Source organism: Lichenostomus cassidix, chromosome Z (assembly GCF_008360975.1).
Source record: "Lichenostomus cassidix isolate B80296 chromosome Z, HeHo_3.0, whole genome shotgun sequence".
In the NCBI taxonomy this organism is placed as follows: Eukaryota; Metazoa; Chordata; class Aves; order Passeriformes; family Meliphagidae; genus Lichenostomus; species Lichenostomus cassidix.
In genome coordinates this window covers 64,690,827-64,710,057 of record NC_139511.1, presented here as the reverse complement: position 1 = coordinate 64,710,057, position 19,231 = coordinate 64,690,827, and the positions used below count along the sequence as shown (strand labels likewise).

General features: G+C 39.7%; 2 protein-coding genes across 8 annotated transcripts; one reads left to right on the top strand and one right to left on the bottom strand.

Moving 5' to 3' along the window:
• Positions 1–774: 774 nt before the first annotated feature.
• LOC146425099 (uncharacterized) lies at positions 775–3,816 on the bottom strand. 3 transcript variants are annotated; one of them, XR_014847111.1, is made up of 3 exons: positions 2,711–2,847; positions 2,020–2,091; positions 775–1,916 (listed from the first exon to the last, which is right to left on the bottom strand). XR_014847111.1 is itself a non-coding variant. In XM_085043749.1 (3 exons), the coding sequence occupies exons 1-3, from the start codon at positions 3,805–3,807 to the stop codon at positions 1,879–1,881; spliced, it is 492 nt and encodes a 163-aa protein (XP_084899875.1). In that variant the 5' UTR covers positions 3,808–3,816; the 3' UTR covers positions 775–1,878. The 3 variants fall into 3 exon arrangements, 1 of the variants encoding a protein (XP_084899875.1); XR_014847110.1 differs by having other exon boundaries at positions 2,548–2,774; XM_085043749.1 differs by lacking the exon at positions 2,711–2,847 and adding an exon at positions 3,426–3,816.
• Positions 2,856–18,242, top strand: SUB1 (SUB1 regulator of transcription). 5 transcript variants are annotated; one of them, XM_085043748.1, is made up of 6 exons: positions 2,965–2,996; positions 3,813–3,921; positions 4,906–4,978; positions 6,341–6,460; positions 12,232–12,340; positions 15,011–18,242. In XM_085043748.1, exons 3-6 carry the CDS (start codon positions 4,907–4,909, stop codon positions 15,088–15,090), a joined length of 381 nt encoding a protein of 126 aa, XP_084899874.1. In that variant the 5' UTR covers positions 2,965–2,996; positions 3,813–3,921; position 4,906; the 3' UTR covers positions 15,091–18,242. The 5 variants fall into 5 exon arrangements, with proteins under 5 accessions (XP_084899872.1, XP_084899874.1, XP_084899871.1 ...); XM_085043746.1 differs by lacking the exon at positions 3,813–3,921 and having other exon boundaries at positions 2,856–2,996; XM_085043744.1 differs by lacking the exons at positions 2,965–2,996; positions 3,813–3,921 and adding an exon at positions 3,115–3,449.
• Positions 18,243–19,231: the final 989 nt, after the last annotated feature.

Below are 19,231 nucleotides of genomic sequence, written 5' to 3'. Positions count from 1 at the left end.
AAGTCTATTTTAAGAGCTCCGAAAGTGAACTATACCCCTTGGGGGGATAGATGACTCAGTCAGAAGGTAACAGCAGAGGTTTACCTTGGAAAAATTATGGCTCCTTTCCCACTGTTCTAAAGCCAGCATTTTTTCTTAGCAGCTTTCTTCTTTTCTAAGTACAATAAAATATAGTGAGGGCAATTCACCAAAAGCTCAAACAGCCGCTACACTCAGTAACCATAGTATTTCTCAAAGAAATGTATCATTACTGAAAAGAAGAATATGAAATCCCCAGTTGCGGCAAATCTTCCCCTCACTGACCTGTTATTTAGGAATTCAGCTGTAAAAATAAACTTGGTGCTTGCTCTGGAGGAAATGCTGCAGGTGGGAGAAATTAACTCATTAAGAGCCAGCAGAAAATGTTTGTTTTAGTCAGCTAGATTTATGTCAAGGCTAAAAGACTTTATTAAAAACATATAAATAATTGTTTATTTGAATGAACAATTCCTTAATGATTTTATTAAAACCTGAACATTCTTTGTGTACCAAGTGTTGACCTGTAAGAAAGCAAGGCATACAGGGATTACAAATACCTGAACGCTCATTGTGCTTCTAACATGAAAAGTTAGAGAAAGTTAGTTGAAAAGAGTAACTATGTTTTTTTACAGATTAATATTCCTTATTTGGAGATTTTTGGGGGTTGGTTGTTGGGTTTTTTGGGGATTCTTTAATTTTTTTTTGTTGGAATTAAGCAAGTTGTAATTTCGTTGGAATTACAATATCATCTGTCCATCTTTCACAATTACATGGCTTGACAAGGCTGGTGTCTGTGCAGTGGTGATAATTACTATATTGACTGCATGTGATTTACTGTGCTTATATTCCTATATAAAAATCCATATTTTTATGTTCCAGAGGTCAGATATGTTGAAAGAATTGTGTATTTTTCTGTTTTTCTTTTCATTTTGTGACCTACATGACACTGTGAAACTGCAAGTTACCAAGGATTATTTAGATGAGTACACTTCCTCTTTCTGGTATGTCCTTCCTATTTTCCTGCTATTAAGGTGAAGAAGTGAAAGCCACTTCTCTCATCAAAAGCCAGTTTACTTCATGATGAGGCCTTTAGGGACCTCATGGATCCCCTCTAAAAACCTCTGCCCACCTCCTTTAAGTACTTTTTCAGAAACACTGCTTAGGATTTGCAGCTGCTTATGCTGAATTTGGGGAATTATCCCCTATCAAAAAATGATGTTTGCCCTTCTGGCCTATACTAACAAACATAGATCTTTGCAATTAAAAAAAAAAGCAAACACCTTTGATTTTAAACACTTTATTAATAGGTGTTATTGAAACCATGGAGGCTGATCAGCCACTACCTCACTCGCTGCCTGCACCAGCTTTGTCTGAAAGCTAGGATTGGAATAACAGTCCACTTCCTATTTCTTACAGCTTGCTTGCACTTTGTACCAAAGGCTTGCACCCACGTGGTAGCAAAAGCATAAGTCTAGAGTAACTAAGAAGGAGAAGAGGACTAAACTGAACTGGTATTGGGTGTCTCAAGGATTGTCACTGCTCACAACACAACTACATGACCTATTGCTGCAAACAATCAGCAAATAATAAGCCAGGTTAGTTTTGTGTGAATTATAACCATATTTTAATGTTAGTAACTCTCATAATAAACTGAAAAGTTCGAACAGGTAACACAGAAGACACAACATGAAGCCACTTCGTGCTCCGATTGCATGACTGGCCTATTACAGTCTGCAAAGGCTGCTAAAAGTCTCTCCTCACAAAACTGAGGGCAGAGGGCTCTTTCCTCACCTCCCTTCCCTTTCGGTGTGTCTCAGAAGCAGAACTCCTTTAGATGAACTAGGCCTTGTCAAGTCCTCCTCAGCACGGCTCTCGGGATGCATCCCGGTGTGAACACGCTACAGAAGAAAGCAACATTGTCAACATGTTTTCAAGATCCTTATTTGCTTGGACAGTTTTTAAAGAGTAGGCGTTTAAAAGAGGCGCTGAGGCTGCTTTAACCTTCCATCCGCGGCGCTTCAGCCTGGCAGGACGGGTGTGCTCTGATGCTCCCTGGTCCCCGGCTGCACAGCCCTGCGGTAAGACAAAGAAACCCAGGTCACCGGTGGCGGAAAGGAGACCTGGTGGCAGAAAGGGAACCACCAGCAGCGGAACCATCAGCAGGGGTTCCCGAGAGGCGCCCCAGGTGTGTGGTTTCTCTGTGCAGAGCCACCGCAGCCACACGCCGCCACACGCCGCTGCCCCCGCGGCTCCGGGCGGCATCCAGGAACCGCTGCAGCACGTCAAAAACCCCTGCTACTTGTGAATTATTTTGGGTTTGGGGTTTTTATGTTTGTTTTTTGTTTTTTTTTTTTTCGGCCTAGAGGAGATTGAGGGGAGACTTCAGAGAACCACAGAATCAATTTGGAAAAGACCTCTGAGACCGTCGAGTTCAACCTCTGACCCAACCCCGCGCCAACCAGACCACGGCAGCATGTGCCATGCCCAGTCTTTCCTTAAACATCTCCAGGGACAGTGACTCCACCACACCGTGGGGCAGCCCATTCCAGTGGCTAATGGTTTCTGTGAAGAAATTCTTCTTAATGTCTGTCGCAGTCTACAGGAAAATGTGTTTGGGCACTAGAAAAGGCTCCCCGGCAGCTGGTCACAGCACCAAGAAGTGTTCGGACAACGCTCTCAGGTACATGCTGACTCTTGCGCTGTCCGGTGCAAGGCCAGGAGTTCGATCCGATGTTTCCGGTGGAACTCCGCCAATTTGGGATTCTCTGCGATCCCCTAAGAGCTCCTTTACAGCACTGCGGTCCCACGCCCACCCCCCTCAGCGGAGGCGGGAACGAGCGACGTCAGGGACAAAGGCCCGCGTCCCCTTTAAAGCTGCCCGCCGCCTCCACGTGAGCGGCCCGGGGCGGGCGTTCCGAGCCGCGTCAGTTCCGCCTGTGTCGCCGTGCGGTGCGGAGGAGCCACGCGCGGAGCAGGACGTGAGTGCTCGGTGCCCCGCGCGCCCCCGCCACGCCGCCATTTTCTCCCGCGCGCCCCTTCCCACGGCCCCCACCGCGGCACATCGCGGCCCGATCGGGGCGGCCGCAGCCGGGCGGCGCCGAGGCGAGGCTTCCCCTTGTTCCTCGAGTGCTCGCCGTGCCCAGCGGGAGGGATACCCCGCTGTGGGACGGGAGGAGCGAACCGCTGCTGCCGAGGGGGAGCTGCCATGTTGGGGGGCACGGCGTCTGACTGAGGGAGAAGATGGCGCCCGGCCGCGCTCCCCCCGCGCCGGGAGCGGACCCGGCCCGCCGGCGACCCCCGGCCCGCTGCTTTCCCTGCTGCCCTTTTCTCCGCCCCACCGTGGATAGCCCGCAGCCCCTTTGCTGCCGCCCTGCCCTGGGAAGACTTGGGTGTTCTGGCTTGCCCACCCGCTCGCCCCCATCCTTGTTCAGGTCTCGGCTCCTTTCCTGGGGGGCGACGCGAGCCGTGGAAAAGAGGAGTAGGGGAGGAAAATGGCGGCTGGGATACGCCTACCTGGAGTTCCCGGCTCGCCTTCCTTTCCTTACCTTTCCTTGCTTTCCCTTGGCCTGGCTCATCCCCTGCCCCTCGCCGGCGCTGCTGTGTCTCCTCACACTCAGCCTCTCCCGGGGAGCACCCACCACCCCACATCCCCTTTTCGTCCAGTTTCTGCCCACACCCTCCTCCATGTTCCTTCCTCCTTCTCGTGCGGACCCCGGGGTCATCCCCGCGAAACATCGTTCGGCTCGCCGAGTCGGGGTCACCCGTTTGCTTATTTTCACCTTGTCCCATTCCAGCGCTCCTCTTGTCTCCATCCTAGAGTGTGGCTTGTGTGTGCTTCTTCACACCCCTGTATCCTGTGCAGTGCTGCAGCTTCCGTCCTTGTGCCTCAAGCCATTACCACAGGTCTTGCCCTACTTTAGAACCACGTTGATCCATTAGCATTGTTTGGACTCCGGTTTGGTTGTTTTCTTTAGGTTGGGTTTTTTTTTTTTTCCATTTGCATATGTGGGGTTGGTTTTTTTTCACTGCCTGTTTAAGAACGCTGTTACTCCTTTTTTTTTTTTTTTTTCTTTCCTGAGATACTCTATTTTTGGCCTTTCCTACTTGAAGTTCGTATTATACATTTTTTTGAGATGGTTAATTTTATTCGGAAAGAACAAATGAGCTGTATATTTGCTACAAAGTTTCTAGTAACAGGGAAGATGTGCAACCGCTATATTTCTAACCACATGTTTGCATACTAGGATGACGTGCAAGGACACCTGGCAGCATGCATTCAAGGAATGCTGAATGCCCGCTTGTCTGGCGAATTAATAGGCTCCAGTGGCTGATGTGTTGAAGCTGCAGTGGAAATACTAATTGCAGTGCTGTAGCTCACTGTAATTGAGGTGTATTTCAGTCTGTTAGATTATTGGTGGGAGCTTGAGCATCACGTGTGTGATGATTGTGCAGCATGTTGCTTGAAAATCCATCTGGGTGAAAAGCCCATGTCAGAGTATAGATATTGCTGGGGCATTAATGATTTATATTTGTGGCTGTAATAGAAAGGATTCAGCTTTCTGAATCCCGATTTGTGTTTTTTACGTTGTGGATTTTGCCATGTCCGGGGATATGTGAAAATTGTGAAAAATTGTTCTGCTGTAGACCAGAAGCCAAACCACTGCATTTAATGTGCTCTAAGTATGTTTTAATGCAGTTGCAGCAAAAAGGGGAAGAGATATGAGAGGGAAGAGTGCTTAATATAGCATCTGCAATAAATGAAAAGGCAGAAAATTTTTTAGGAGGGCTTGAAGATGAACCAGTACAAACAGGTTTGAAGGTTGCTTTCCAGCCAAAATGGACTGTCATTCCTTATATAGTGTTCTCATGTTGTTTTTCTTTTCCCAGAATGCCTAAATCAAAGGAACTTGTATCTTCAAGCTCATCTGCGAGTGATTCAGATAGCGAAGTTGACAAAAAGGTGAACATTATATACAGTTCATTACTGTATTAACTCTTGTTTCAGGCTGGGGTTAAGGAATTAGGTGAACATTATGTCACAACATGCATGCCATTTCATATGATTTATTAGACACTTTAAGAAACTTTCTGTTCTACCCACCCACCTCAGCAATGACAACAAAAACCAAACAACCCACCTTCCAAGTTTGGGTGGATTGCATAATTTTCGCCCTGAAGAAAAGTTTTTTTCTTCATGCCATTCCATATGATAATTACAAGTTCCCTGCAGTTCTTTGCTGCTTTGTGGCTAGCTTCTGAAGGCTTCTGTGTAAGCTGCTGTAGTGGCAAGAATTTGGACTTAGTTTGAGAACATGCCCACAGCCACCCGCATCCTTTTTAATATCTGGATTACTCCTCCATAACAAAAATCTGCGCGTGCCCTGTATTATTTGTGTCACTTGCTTATCTTGTTTGTATGGTTTTTTTCTCTGCTTCATTTTCTTTTATTTCCTGTAATTCCATCTACTAGTTTTTCGGTTAAAAGCTGAGCCAACCTGAATGTCTTTGAGTTGATAAGTTTTTACTCATCTGTTCTAAATGGAATGTGCCTGTTTAATTTTAATATTTATTTAAGTTCGAAGTTTGTATTGATCTGCCAGTCATTGGCAGGTAAACTAGAATTTGTCTGGTTTATAGTGAATTTATCTTTTTAAGAAATGATAGGTGGTAACACAGACACCAGGTCTTTTAAGGGAACACAGTACGTGAAGAGGTTTGGTATCCTATTTGTACGTGAGTGGAAATAGTAACTTTGTAGCTTCTCTGGGTAATCTTATTTACACATGATATCGTGTGAATGCTTTTAAAAGTTGCATAATTTATCATGCTATGGGCAGTGATTGGATGCTTATTTAAAAAACGCTTGTCTGATAGAGGTGGTTTCTAGATCCTCTATTCATTATCTTATCTATGTTTTTTCCTTTTATGGAGGTGTTGCAAGCTGTTCTGCATTGTTTGTTCTGTTTAGAGGGAAAAAAAAGGTGCTGTTTCCATCAGACTTAAATATTTTATTAAAACTACTGAACTGACAATGTTACTGTGCAGAAAGAGAAAGATTTTTGAAGTTTATTTTGATCTGACTAAATTCTCCTTAAAGCCAAAGTATTATGGTAAATGTCACTGAGAACAGAATTGGGTCCATTTTGAAGGTTTTGGGGTTTTTTTTATTCTAGTCTGAATATACAGTATTGGATTCTGCCGTTACAGCAGGAAGGTGATAATGAGCATTGCTTGGTAGTAGTCTGTGACATAAAATATTAACTTACCTGTAACATACTGAGTGATTGTGGCTCATGCTTTTCTTTTTTTATTTTGCTCCAAGGCAAAACGGAAAAAGCAAGTGACTTCAGAAAAACCTGTAAAGAAACAAAAGACTGGTGAGAGTTCAAAAGGTGCAGCTTCTTCTAAGCAAAGCAGTAACAGAGATGAGAATATGTTTCAGGTAAAATTGATGACTCATAAAGCATGGTTAAGGTAACATGTTACATCATATGCTGTATAAATTTTATGAGGTGATCTGAATTTCTTGACAGCATAGTGCTTGGCCTCCGGAATCCTTGGCCGAAGGGGATGATGATGCTCGCATGCAGATGAGCTGCTCAGAAAAGCATGGTTGGGTTTCAGCAGAGTAAAAGAATCTGAGTTGTAGCAATTGATCTAATTCTCACGACTTTGCTCCTTGTAGATCTGGGTAGTCATTTCGTCAGTAAATACAGCACTTACCATGAGTATACTTGAAATACTAGATCAGTTTTATATCTACATGGAAATATTTTTTTAATCAGGGGTCTTGTTAAAGAAACGTTCTTGGAAACAAAGTGTGGACTCTTCATTCCTATTTAACTAGGTCAAGGGCAGCTTGTTTCCTGTACTGTAAGACAGCATCTTGGGATAAGTTTTGTTTGTTCCTTTATGTTATGATGTAGGGTTTTATCACTGCACATCCATAAAGACAGTAATTTTTGGCATTGCCCTGTTCTTAAGATGAGATGACTGTTTTTCAGGAGAAAGATACATTTGTGAATTCAGGTTATTGCAGTTCCCTGAGTCAGCTGAGACAGCAGTGTGTGCTGAGAACTGATACACACCCCAGAATTAACTGGTCTAGGGGTGTGAATCAAGATCTGTTAAAGGTCTCTGACTAGCTGGCTGGAAAGGAGCGTAAATTCTTGAGACTTCTGTTCTCACATTTGTAAAGGGGTATGGGAAAGGTGCCTAATGACATGACCCAAGCACAGAGTAATGTAAATGAAATGGTTCTGGGCTATAGTTGTGCAAAGTGGTACGGGAGAAGAAAAGTCTTATTCTGGGGAGAAGACCTGCTTAACTGATACTGTGATACTGGACAGTTATTTTTAATGTCTCAATTCTTAATTTACTCTTATGTTTAGGAGGGAGAGCTTCACTTAAAAGCTATGTCTGTACTTCCCTATTGAAGGAAGTGTATAATATTTTTAGTTCTGCTTGGGCATACTTTGAACCCTGTAGGAAAAATGAGATAGTGAATTCTACAGCTTATGAGGTAAACTGCAGTTAGAACTTTATAAAGAGCTATGTATAAGCTTAATGCTGTGTTTGTAGTAAGTTCAGAAATTCCAACCACTATGTTTATAGTAAGTTCAGAAGTTCCAGCCTTGGAGAAAACTGAAAATTTTAAGTGTTCCTCTGATGAAAAACACCCAGACCTTTGCAAATAAAAATGAAAGTATGCATGCTCTGGTTTCTTGAAGCCTTTTTGACCTAAGATAATAAAAAGTTACTAAAAACAGACAGTAGAAGACTCGTATTAGTCTGATAAGAACAGGGTTCTTCTGGTATTGAGTGGAATACAGGTCTTTGAATATCACCTTGACCTAAAACATCAGTGTTATCCAGTGTGCCTGCCTTTTAGGTAATCAATAAAATATTTTTTAGATTACTCATTGTTAAGGTGAAGCATTGTCTGTTTTTGTAGTATACATCAAATTCTGTGCAGTAACTAACATGTAAATGTTTTAGCATAGAAATAAAACTACATTAGGTCGGAGGATACTCCCCCTTCTTCCCCCCTCCCCAGGGGGGCATGCTTGTTAATTTTTTAGATATAGTTTTGTTTGTTCTAGGGCTCTTAGTGATACTAGAAACTCTTTTCTGTAGTTTCTCTCCCGTGGCAGTAAAATGATCTCTGATGTGACAGTGACTCTGCAGTATAACTTTACAATTGTGGCTTCAGCTGAAAGAAATCAGATTGTAAAGCATTCATAGGATAGTCACAAGTTCTATGGTGTCCATATTGTGTGTGGGGGTGGCTGCAAATTATGTGAAACTAAGTTTTGTTGTTCTACACCCTCAGGCTCTGTTCTTGAAGCATACAGATACCCTTAATATAGAGATCATTGTTACTGCTGTGTTAAGAAAATTCAGCATTTTCATAAGTGCATACATTTTACATTTTTATTTGAGATTGTTTGTGTAATGCTTTTTTTGCAACTACTTATGAAGCATAGTCTTCATGTACATAGAAGAAAATCTGTTCAGTGTGAGAGGAAAGGTGTATTTTATGTATTTACATGTCATGGCCTTATTAGGTTTTACAGGGAACCTAGTATACTCTGTAATTTGATAAAGGATTTGTGTGCTGTTAGGATGCAGAAATTTGTTACTTCCATGTGTGATGTATTACTCAAGGCCCTAAGGACAGGCATTATTTGTGTTAATGTGGAAGGGTTTAGCCTTGATGTATAGATTCTGTCTGTGGCTTCAAGCCAGCCTGAGCTCTGCACCATGTGCTTTGGTAGTTTGACTAATCCTATCATCCACCTATGCCTGATTTGGATAAGGTTTGTCAGGATGCATTAATGACTACCCAGAGCAGAACCCCATTGCATGATCATGCATTTGACTGAAATTGTTACTTCAGAAGTCATCTCTGTGTTGTGCTGTCCACCTCCCAACCACCCCCCATTTTTTTTTTGAGTTTTGACCGTAATTGGTTTTTGACTTGTGAGAAATGAGTTCCTTGATTTTTCCAGGGTAATTTCCCAGTGACCTTATCATAGGCTCCTGAAAGAAGATAAACATATAAATTTATGATACTCTGAAACTGTGATTGGTTTAGCACACTAATTATGAAACTTAGGTGGTCACCGATGCATTTCACAATTTGCTTTGTTGCAGATCTCGCTGTTTACAGGAGTCTTTTGCTGCTTGTGATGCCTTACATATGGTTACTGGCTAGGGAAGAGAGAGGGGTTTTTGCTGTTTATGCTTGGACTGTGGGTACACAGTTTAATCCAGAAAAACTGGAAATAGGAAAAATGATGAAGAAAGTGCTTGCTGAAACTCACACAGGAAGTCAGTTGCATATCTCTGAAAGCAGCAGAGATGCAGTTCAGTGCTTTTTATTCTAAGAAACGAAACCTGGAAATAATTGTTTTAATGTTTTCTTATTTATGCAAGCTAATAGAGTAATAAAATCTAAGGATCTATAGTATTTATTAAAAAGTGTATTAACTTCTCTGTGAAGGTTAAACTGCACTAAGTACTCTGCTATAAACCATGCTGACTGTTGTGTTTTAACCCCAGCCAGCAGCCAAGCCCCAGGCAGCCACTCACTCACACCCCCCACAGTGAGTCTGGGGAGAGATTTGGAATGGTAAAAGCTGGAAAACCCAAGGGTTGAGATAAAAACAGTTTAACAGGAAAAGCAAAAGCCACACACAAGCAAAGCAAAACAAGGAGTTAATTCACCACTTCCCACAGGCAGGCAGGTGTTCAGCCATGCCCAGGAGGAGAGCAAGGCTTGTCACGTCAGACTGTTACTTGGGAAGACATATGTCACCATGCCAAACATCCTCTTCTTCCCTCCACTTTCTATCCTGACCATGATGCCATAGGGTCTGGAATATCCCTTTGGTCAGCTGGGGTCACCTGTCCTGGCTGTGTCTTCTCCCACTCTTCCAAGCAGCCCCAGCTTCCCTGCCAGCGTGGCAGTCTGAGAAGCAGACTTTGCTTCTCAGACTTTGCTGTGTGCAAGCTCTGTTCAGCAGCAACAAAAACATCTCTGTATTACAATCACTGTGTTCAGCACAGATCCAAAACACAGCCCCATATCAGCCAATGTGAAAAAAATTAATTCTCAGTACAGCAACCCTTGGAAGGCTCTTCCGGTTATAGAGATACAAAAATACCTTCAATCAGTGAAATTGTTCTTAGGATTATTAGCAATTACATGAAAAAAGAATTACTCAGAAATGAACCTGTACAAGTGTTACAGGTAGGTAAGTAGCAAGAAACATAATTTAACTAGTTAAATTTAGATTTCGTCGCTTTATCCTTAAATGTTTGTTCGAACTGTACTTTAGAAGCCTATTTAAAAATTTTAGTAGTGGCAGCTTTTGCACAGAGTTCAACAAAATATCTGAAATTTAGTGGAAACATTCTGAAATGTAGGCATGATGTGAAATCTTACTTAATTTCAGAGCAATGCTTCCATCTAAGGTAGATCTACTGATTGAGTAAATGTGAACTTGGCATTATTGCCCCTCACTGTTGCATTAAGATGTGGAGTCTTGTCCTTGAAAATCAAGGATTATCCTGTTACTGTGTTTGCAGCTGTAATCTGCTATATTGAGTTAGATTTTATTTCTTATGACAAATCTGGAATTATTTGGCAAGGCACTAATATTCTTTGATAGCCATGGAAAAGAAAGGTGCTGCAGAGGGCTGCTGGTTGAAGGTGTTTCTGGAGGTGACCTTCAGAGTTACTGGGGCATTTAAGGGTAAAACAAATAAATGTTGTTCATGTAGGTTATTTAGGATATTCTTTGCCAGGAGTGCAGATGGACTTGGGCATGGTACCACATTTGGTCTGAAAGAGTTAAGCTGCCATAACATTATCTTATTTCGTTTTCAACATAATTTTAGTTTTGAATTTTAAATTTGTACTGTCATTTTATCAGTTAAAAATACTGTATTATAAATTGTAATGTTTTACTAATTTATGTTATCTAAATATGTCCTAATTGTTTTAAAATCAATTTTAGGTGTCTACAGCATGATCTGCATAAGAAGAAAAATTTATTTAAGCCAACATAAAGTATTCATCTTTCTATCTATTTTGTGAAATAAGATCATATGACTTAAACATCTGTGAATTAGTGTAATTGATTGGAGAGGTTTTCAGTCATTCTGGCCAAACTTAAAACTAGTGTTTTTGGGCCAGAAGTGTTAGGGCCCTCCTTTAATTGTATCAAAATACAACATGCAGAGATAAAGGAAGTTGAAACTGAAAGGTAGTGTTTTGCCAGGAAGAGAGTATTTTATTTTAAAGTTGTTGTACTTAGAATCTGTTTTTTGTTCATAAAATGTATCCAGAAGGTGCATGCAGAATTCTAAGAATTTCTTAGAATTGAATTGTATTTGATTATGTTTTAATTACCTACTTTCTGGTTCTAAAATTCACCTGATACTTGGAATTTATGTGAATAGATAGTTTTTTTTATCATATTTGGAAAGATCTTTAATGAGCCCAAATATATAGTATATTGCATGGGTGGTGGTATGCTTCTTCCCGAACTTCCCCACACTCCACTCCAAAAAGAAAAAGAGGTGCCCATGTAAGTCAGTTACAACACAGGTGCAAAAATTGTGGAATTCCAATATTCAAAGTCCAAAATTTCATACTGTGATACATGGTGGTAAACCTAAAAGATTTGACTATTTTTTTGGAACACATGATGCAGTGAGGTACCCATAAGGACTTGGAAGTGGGCATGGGACTGTTGGTGGCTAACTTCCACCAAAAAAAAAAAAAAGAAAGAAAGATGAATATCTAATTTACTTTCTCTACATGTGGAATCGACTAAAATTTAGATTTGGGAGTAGAGCTCCCTTTTTCCTCCTTTGTTTAGAACTGTTGAAAATAAATGAAAAATTTTATTTTAGAAAACAGTAAATTCATTACTTTTGTAAGAAGCAGGCATGTAAAGAATACAAGTATTTTTATTCTAGGAGATCTACTTTCTCATTGAGCATTGCATGTTCAACCAGTTTTAAGTCGTTACTTATTAGCCTACTGACTACTCTGGATTAAGTTTTTAATCTAGTTGTTTCTGTGGTGTCTAAAATAAGCTGCAGTGTGCTGTGTCACATGTCAGAGTCTAATGCTGCTGGGGAAAGTGAATGCTCTTAATATGTAAAATACCTAAAAGACTCTTATATGTGTTTTGACAGATTGGCAAAATGAGGTATGTCAGTGTTCGGGACTTTAAAGGGAAAGTCTTAATTGATATTAGAGAATATTGGATGGATCAAGAAGGTGAAATGAAGCCTGGCAGAAAAGGTAGTGTTCTGCTTCATGTTACTTTAATACTTTGTATTAAAACATGGTCTGCACTTTCCAGTAGAACTTCCTACATAATATTTTTCTCCTCTGTTGCTACATGATATTTTTGGAGTAGTATTTTTCCTTCTTTATGATCTATATTTTTACAAAGGATTAGTTCTATGTGTAGATTATGGATAAAATCATAAGTGAGTCTGTTGGCCTGATTCTGTTTTCCTAAACAGACCTCCATGATTTATGGAAAGCAAGGTGTCAAATACAAGCACATTTGGTAGGGGAGTTATAAACATGTTTATACCATAGCCATACTTTTCCCCCTCCCCAGTTAAGTAACGTAATGAACAGAATTTCCTCTATTATGGTTGGATTTCTTATTTCCAAATTAACCGAAGATATTTAATAATTTTTAAGATGTTAATTTTGTTAAACCAGCCATGTCCTTCAGTTTCTATTAAATTTTAGATTAAAACAACCTAAACATTTAATATGACTAATTTTGAAAAGAAAAAGTTAACAAATATTTTAGCAGAGGTGAAAATATCTCCAAGTTTGTAATCTGCAGCACAGCACAAGCCATATTACCTCCAGTTGCCATTTGCACAGTTGCTTCTCATGGCAAGCATTCACTGTGAACCAATTTTAGAACTTTTGTGTCTCAAGATGTGGATGAAAGGAAAGCTGCAGTAGTAGTGCTGTGCTTAATGTTAAGTTACTTCTCCCTGCAAAGCCTACTTTTTGTCCATTTTCGTGTAGCATCAGTTAAAGGTAAGTATGAAGCATTCTGCCCTGTGGATTCACAGAACCACAGAGTGTTTGGGTTGGAAGGGACCTTGAAGATCACCTTGTTCAACCCCTTGCCTGCCATGGGCAGGGAAATGTTCCACTAGACCAGGTTGCTCAGACTCCCATCCAGCCTGGCTGTGAACACTGCCAGGGATGGGACATCCACAGCTTCTCTTGGCCACCTGTGCTAGAGCCTCACCACTGCCACAGTAAAGAATTTCTTCCTAATACCCAACCTAAATCTATCCTTTTCCAGTTTGAAGCCATTCACTCTTGCCCTGTCACTAGATGCTGTTTTAAAAAGTTCTTCCCCAGCCTTATGTACTGGAGGCTGCTAAGTTTAAAGTTTAAAGAAATTTAATGTTCAACCACCATAAGGTTTGTTACATTCTTTTGATGTGTTCAGGAGCACTCAGTAAACAGTAATTTAGAAAGTTTGAGAAGCGTTTTCAACATTTCTTAAATAACCACTGAGAATAGATTTGCATGAACAGGTATACTGGTGCTCTACAGGAAAATTGCTTGTTTTGGATTTGTTGTTTCTAGTTAACAAAAACGGTTACTCTAACTTTTTGAGGACTTCACGTTCTGTGTTTCAAGGTGGAATTCAATAGTATATGGACTTTCAATGGCAAGCTACAATGAGATTTGATGGGTGGGCTAAGTGACAAAAACGACATGATGTAGATAGAAATGTTTATCAATGCAACAAAAGGGTCTGAATTTTGTTACGATAAAATTAATAACAATCTGATGTAGTATATGAGTCTAATATTTCCTTGATACACTCCTAAGCTAGTTATCTAGCTATCCCAAAACCATTATGAGCAGTTGAAATTTTGTTACAAAACAAAAATGAACCCAGCATTTTAAATTACTGTCAGTGTCTCAAAGCAGCAGGTCTGAATTTTGTGTGGTTCATGTAGTCTGTGGTTGAGGGAGGTCTTCACATTTAATCCCCTAATAATGGTTAGCATACCTGACCTGGTGTCAGATGAAACCTGCCCACTAAAGACTGGTGGAAGACTACTTAGAGAAGCTCCATGCACACTGCTTGCTGCTTAAAATTGTGGTGGTGCTCTGGCAAGACAGTGATGGTAAAAGAAAGGAAAAGGCTATGAGCTCCAAAAATGGAATTCAACTTCATTGAAATTTCAGCTGTTTTCAGGTCCTGCTCCACCTTCAGGGAGAAAGCAATGAAAGAAAACTATTATTGGGAGGGGAGAGGGGGTAACTAGTGGAAGAGCTTAGCGGGAGAAGGTATGAGACAGTAAAAGCCTGCACTTTTCAGAGTGGATGTAAGAATTGTAGGAGAAGAATGAATAGACCAAAGTACAAATTAAAATGTGCCTGTACTCAAGCATTAGGAAGATGAGATCAGATTTAGAATTGAGGAGATGGGTTGTGGTATACTGCATGATTATTGGTTGAACGTCACTAGAGACCATAATGAACTTGAAGTAAAAAGTAACTTTAAATGTTGGTTTGTGAATGCTAGCAAGTGGTATAGAGTCTCTCCAGAAGGTTACTTACAGTATGTTTTATTTACAGTGCTTTAAGAAACAAAAGGGGGAAAGCCCCCCAGAATTAAAGTACTTGAAAAGTGCACAGTATACCTGTCCACGTAGGTATGGCTTTTAGGAACCAACAGGAATACAAATGACTTCGTATTTATCACCGAGGGCTTTTGTACTGCCTTCTGTCAAGGTCACAGTTGTATTTCACTATGTTTAGTCCAGTACTTGTACAATTATTAATTACATACATTTTCTTTGTAAACTTGTCTAGAGATAACCTGAAGTTAAGCTGAAGTGTTGGAAGTGGGTAGTTTCACTTTCTAAGATGGTTGAAGTTGCTTAAGTGTTTATTTTTAATGCTTTTCAGGTATTTCTTTAAATCCAGAACAGTGGAACCAGCTGAAGGAACAGATTTCTGATATTGATGATGCTGTAAGAAAACTCTAAAGACAGAGCCATACAAAAACTTTTATCATTTAGTTGTATTAAGTAGTCTTTATACATTGGCTTTAGTTTTCTAAAATATTGTTTTCCAAGCTATTGTATATTTGGATTGCAAAACAATTTGTAAGATGAATACTTTTTTTATGTGCATTAAAAGTGTATTCTGAGTGAGGCTATTTGTGTATACTTTACTAAAAGGAATTGTGTTGCTTTCACCCCATGGTGTAAAATAAACAAATCAAGTAATATGTAAAGCATACTTGTTTATGGCCTTTTGATTGAAGGTGTTTGCTGATAAGGCCACCTAATAGCTTTAGTCATTGTTTTAATTTCAGTTTAGTTTACAGTTAATATGAACTTGTTTTCTGAGGGGATTTGTTAAAATGCCTCACTTGCATTTTTCCTTTAATTCCATTTTCTTTGGTATTGCCCTGCAGCTTTCTGCTTTAAGACTTGATACAAACAGTAAATACTTGGAAGAACACATTTTTGTAGATAACTTTCAATACTGTATTTGCTAATTTACCCTATTTATTCAGATGTAAACAGTCTTGAATATATAGCTTTCTTTGCATTACTTGCATGAAGGATTATGCTAAACAGTAACACTTGAACACAAGCCACGTGTTCTCTCTTCCCATTTTTCTATAGTGTGCTTGAGCTAGAAAATACAAGTAGCCTTTTTTCTTGGACTTTAGATGTGAAGCATTAACTTCCACAGTAATAGACAAATACCTCAGAGTAAGACAATATTTAAAGGCTCCAAATGTGGTTAATAGTTAGTACACTTGTCAAGGTTTGCATTCAATTAATTCTGGAACATGTACTAACCAATTATTTGATAGAAAAGGAGTGGTTTACCTGTCTGTAGAGTTTTTGTTAATTTGAGAGTATTGCATAAACAATGATGCTTAAATTCTACTGTAACACAGGTTGAACAATCAAACAGGGTTCAAACTGCTGCAGCCAAATTGTCATGTTTCTGCCCAGACCCCTCGGTCTGGAAGAACTCGGGTTGCTTCCTGTGTCTTACGTGTGCACAGCTGGTTTATCTTTGTACGGAAGGCGCTTAGTGCACACAGGGAGCTTACCCGGTACACGGCGGACCATGACCCAGCAAGCTTGGCTGGTCAGCCCCAGTACCTCCTGGGAAGAAAAGCCTCTGCCCCGTGGAAGCCCTGTTACACAAGATGCTGCCCCAGAGGAAAGGCTTCTTGGTGATGCCGAGTCACAAACAATGGAAAGAAGAAGAGAGAATGTGATGCAGAACTTGGAGATGTGAGGGGTGCACCAGGGTGGAAGTTAATGGTAAAAGGTCAAAGTTAGCTGGCACGTAATAACAGTGAAGAAATGGAAGCAGAATTGGAGGAGTTCATTTTCTGATGTAATTAAGCAAAGCAAGAAGATAAAACAACTTTATGAAAAAGGACATTCCAAGACTAGCAAATGTCCAATTTAAATAGTTTGGGTGTAGTTTTCCCATTTGACGACAATGTCTCTAAATTTTGTATAGATAAACAGGATTTACTATTTGTTTAGTTATGTAACATTTTAATATCACTCTTTATATTACAGACATCATTGTAAGTGCCATACACAGTGTTTCCATGCTGCAAAGTTCATAATTCAATGCAAATATTAAAGGGTGAGGAAGAGAGACTTCATCAAATTGAGTGCATATTAATTTAAATACTATGTCACATGTCTCCACCTGCTTTTTAACTTACCCATTGTTGACATATTACAAGTAAAATTAAGATCTGTTTTTGTATAGCTCAGGAATTAAAATTTTTAAGAACTGCTTGAGGTTAAATAAAAGGGTGAAGAGATGTTTGTGGTAGCAGGTGTGGTTTTGGGCACAACATTCTTTTTTGAGTGGCTCTTAACAACATATAGGGCTATTTGGACCAAATAGAATAAATATTAAATAGCTGCTAAAATTTCACAGATGAGTGAGTGAAATAAATAGCTTCCTATCACTACAGACAGGTTCTCGGTGTTTTTTATTGCCATATATATATGTGTGATTTTGTTCCTTTAAGTCTGAAATTTTGTAACCAGATCTCATCCATTTTACCTCAAAACTTTCAAGTGGCTACTTTAAAGAACATGGTTATGTTAGAGGGAACATTGTCATCACTTAGATTACTGTGCTAATAGGTCATTGGAATGACAGTTGTGTGTTAGAGTACAGTACTATTGTGTTCAGGAAGGTGGGAAATGAAAATTCTTTTGGGGAGAGTAAGTGAAAAAGTTAAATATAGTGAGTAGTTCTCATGTGGAAATTGATGGTAGAGATGTTCAAAGATTTGTTAACCATGAACTATTAGTTATTAGTAGGTATTGAAAGAGACAAGTCAGTTTCACAAATGAACGCGAAATGGGGTGAGTTGATCAGGTAACTGCTGGGCTTGTAAGACAGTAATATGCAAGTAACCTCAATAAAAATGTGACACATTCAGTATTGTTTTGAAACAAGTGGTAGGGATTTGTCATATAATCATCTGTAGTTTTGCTAATTTGAGAAGAAAATTCAAATCCTTTTCCAACACAGATTCTTTTCTTGCAGACAGTGTTAGTTAGGATATGTGTAGAAGTGTCCATGGAAGAAAACTCTGCATGTGTGACGAGGCTGTGTAATACAAGATAAAAGCACTGCTCCCTCTCCCATTTAGGTGACAAAAGAAAGGTACATTTGATTCTTGGTGTTTATGCAGGGCATATTAGCAATATGTTTTACAAATTAAGCCTATTGTGGAGCTTAGGGGAAAAAAACAAAGAGCTGCCAAAGTACTGTATGTGTGATAATCAAACTGTCATGTACCATGTTGCTTGTATGTAGAGATGTTCATATTGAAAATAAACAGATGCAGTACTAATTTTGATATTTCGTTTAAAGAAATTGGCCCTGGTTGTGTATGTATGTGATCTGTTAGCAAAAAAAAAAAAGATGATTGTAATTCTGGTAATTGAAATGTCCTGTTGTTAGCCATGTGGAATGTTTCATGTTTTGCTTTGGTGGTATCCAGTGCAGAAAGGCCACTGGAAATATGAGCCCTTCAACTGTAATTACCTTAATGTTAAAATAAAAAACAGTTAAATGGCATATGTGTAATAACAGTTTGAACACTTGGAAATAAAAAGGCTTCTGTTGACATAGTGTTATTTTTAATAGAAATTTAGCTGCACTAAAATGTTACAGTACCTGCTGTTTGTTTCTTGCAATTGTTGTAATTTGGAAATTTGAAAACTTCATTATCTTATATTTTGCCTGTGTTTGCGGGTGGGGAACTGATTATGGAGCCCAGAGGGATAGAAATTTTTCACTAGGATGAGAAGAACAAGTGTCATGTAAATACAGAAGCAGTGGATACAAATAGAAGGAAAGTGCCTGGTAAGTTGTTACTGTTTAAGAGAATGGCTGATCCTCTTTTTTCAGTGGAGTTTCTCTGACTATAAATATAGCCACAGATGAGGTAGAAAAATCTCACACATTTATAATAATTGGTCAGCTGTGTCTGCATAGGCTTTAGGAAGGATATTTATTTTTCACTTGAAGTTACTGATCTGTAGGGAGTGGATTAATTAGTGAATTGCAGATTTGAACCTAACAGGCTTTTCTCCAAATTTCAGTAGTCTAACCATAGAAACAGAAATTACTCTGACTCAAAGGTGAGAAATGGAGTGTGGGGTTGATGGAGGGTCATCATGTCTTCCCTAATCTTCATTTACTTCCCTCCCCTTACTGATCAGGTTCCCCTTTGTAGCTCTGGTGCCTGTGTATGGGGGAGCACTCCAACAAGCACTGTTTGTCCTGTGGTGAATCAAGTCTGCATGTCCCAGTTACGTAAAAGTGTGAAGACATCTGCTGAGGAACTGAAATAAATGGTCCTTGGCTTAGTGATGGTTTGTCAGGGAAGCTTAAATCTTCTGTCTTGAGAGCAGGACATGTCAGTAGTCATGGGGACCTGTTCCCTTGGTATTAATTTAAAAAATGTAATTTGTTGTAAGATCTGCTTAATTTGTTTTTTATCATACTTGCATTTTGTTTTCAGTGGTTCCATATGCTCATTATTGATCAGATGTCAGTTGAGGTAGGGCCTGAGGTGGTATCGACGACTCAGATTTTTAAAAGTTACCTCAG

Excerpts from the sequence above, each read along its gene's own strand:
- SUB1 (XM_085043744.1), top strand. The coding sequence starts at position 3,259 with ATGGCGCCCGGCCGCGCTCCCCCCGCGCCGGGAGCGGACCCGGCCCGC. Across the intron at positions 3,450-4,905 it reads TCGCCCCCATCCTTGTTCAG|AATGCCTAAATCAAAGGAAC; the intron begins GTCTCGGCTCCT and ends TTCTTTTCCCAG. Across the intron at positions 4,979-6,340 it reads ATAGCGAAGTTGACAAAAAG|GCAAAACGGAAAAAGCAAGT; the intron begins GTGAACATTATA and ends TTTTGCTCCAAG.
- LOC146425099 (XM_085043749.1), bottom strand. The coding sequence starts at position 3,807 with ATGGGACAAGGTGAAAATAAGCAAACGGGTGACCCCGACTCGGCGAGC. Across the intron at positions 2,092-3,425 it reads ACAAGGATGGGGGCGAGCGG|GGCTGTGCAGCCGGGGACCA; the intron begins GTGGGCAAGCCA and ends GTCTTACCGCAG. Across the intron at positions 1,917-2,019 it reads TGAAGCGCCGCGGATGGAAG|CGTGTTCACACCGGGATGCA; the intron begins GTTAAAGCAGCC and ends TTTCTTCTGTAG.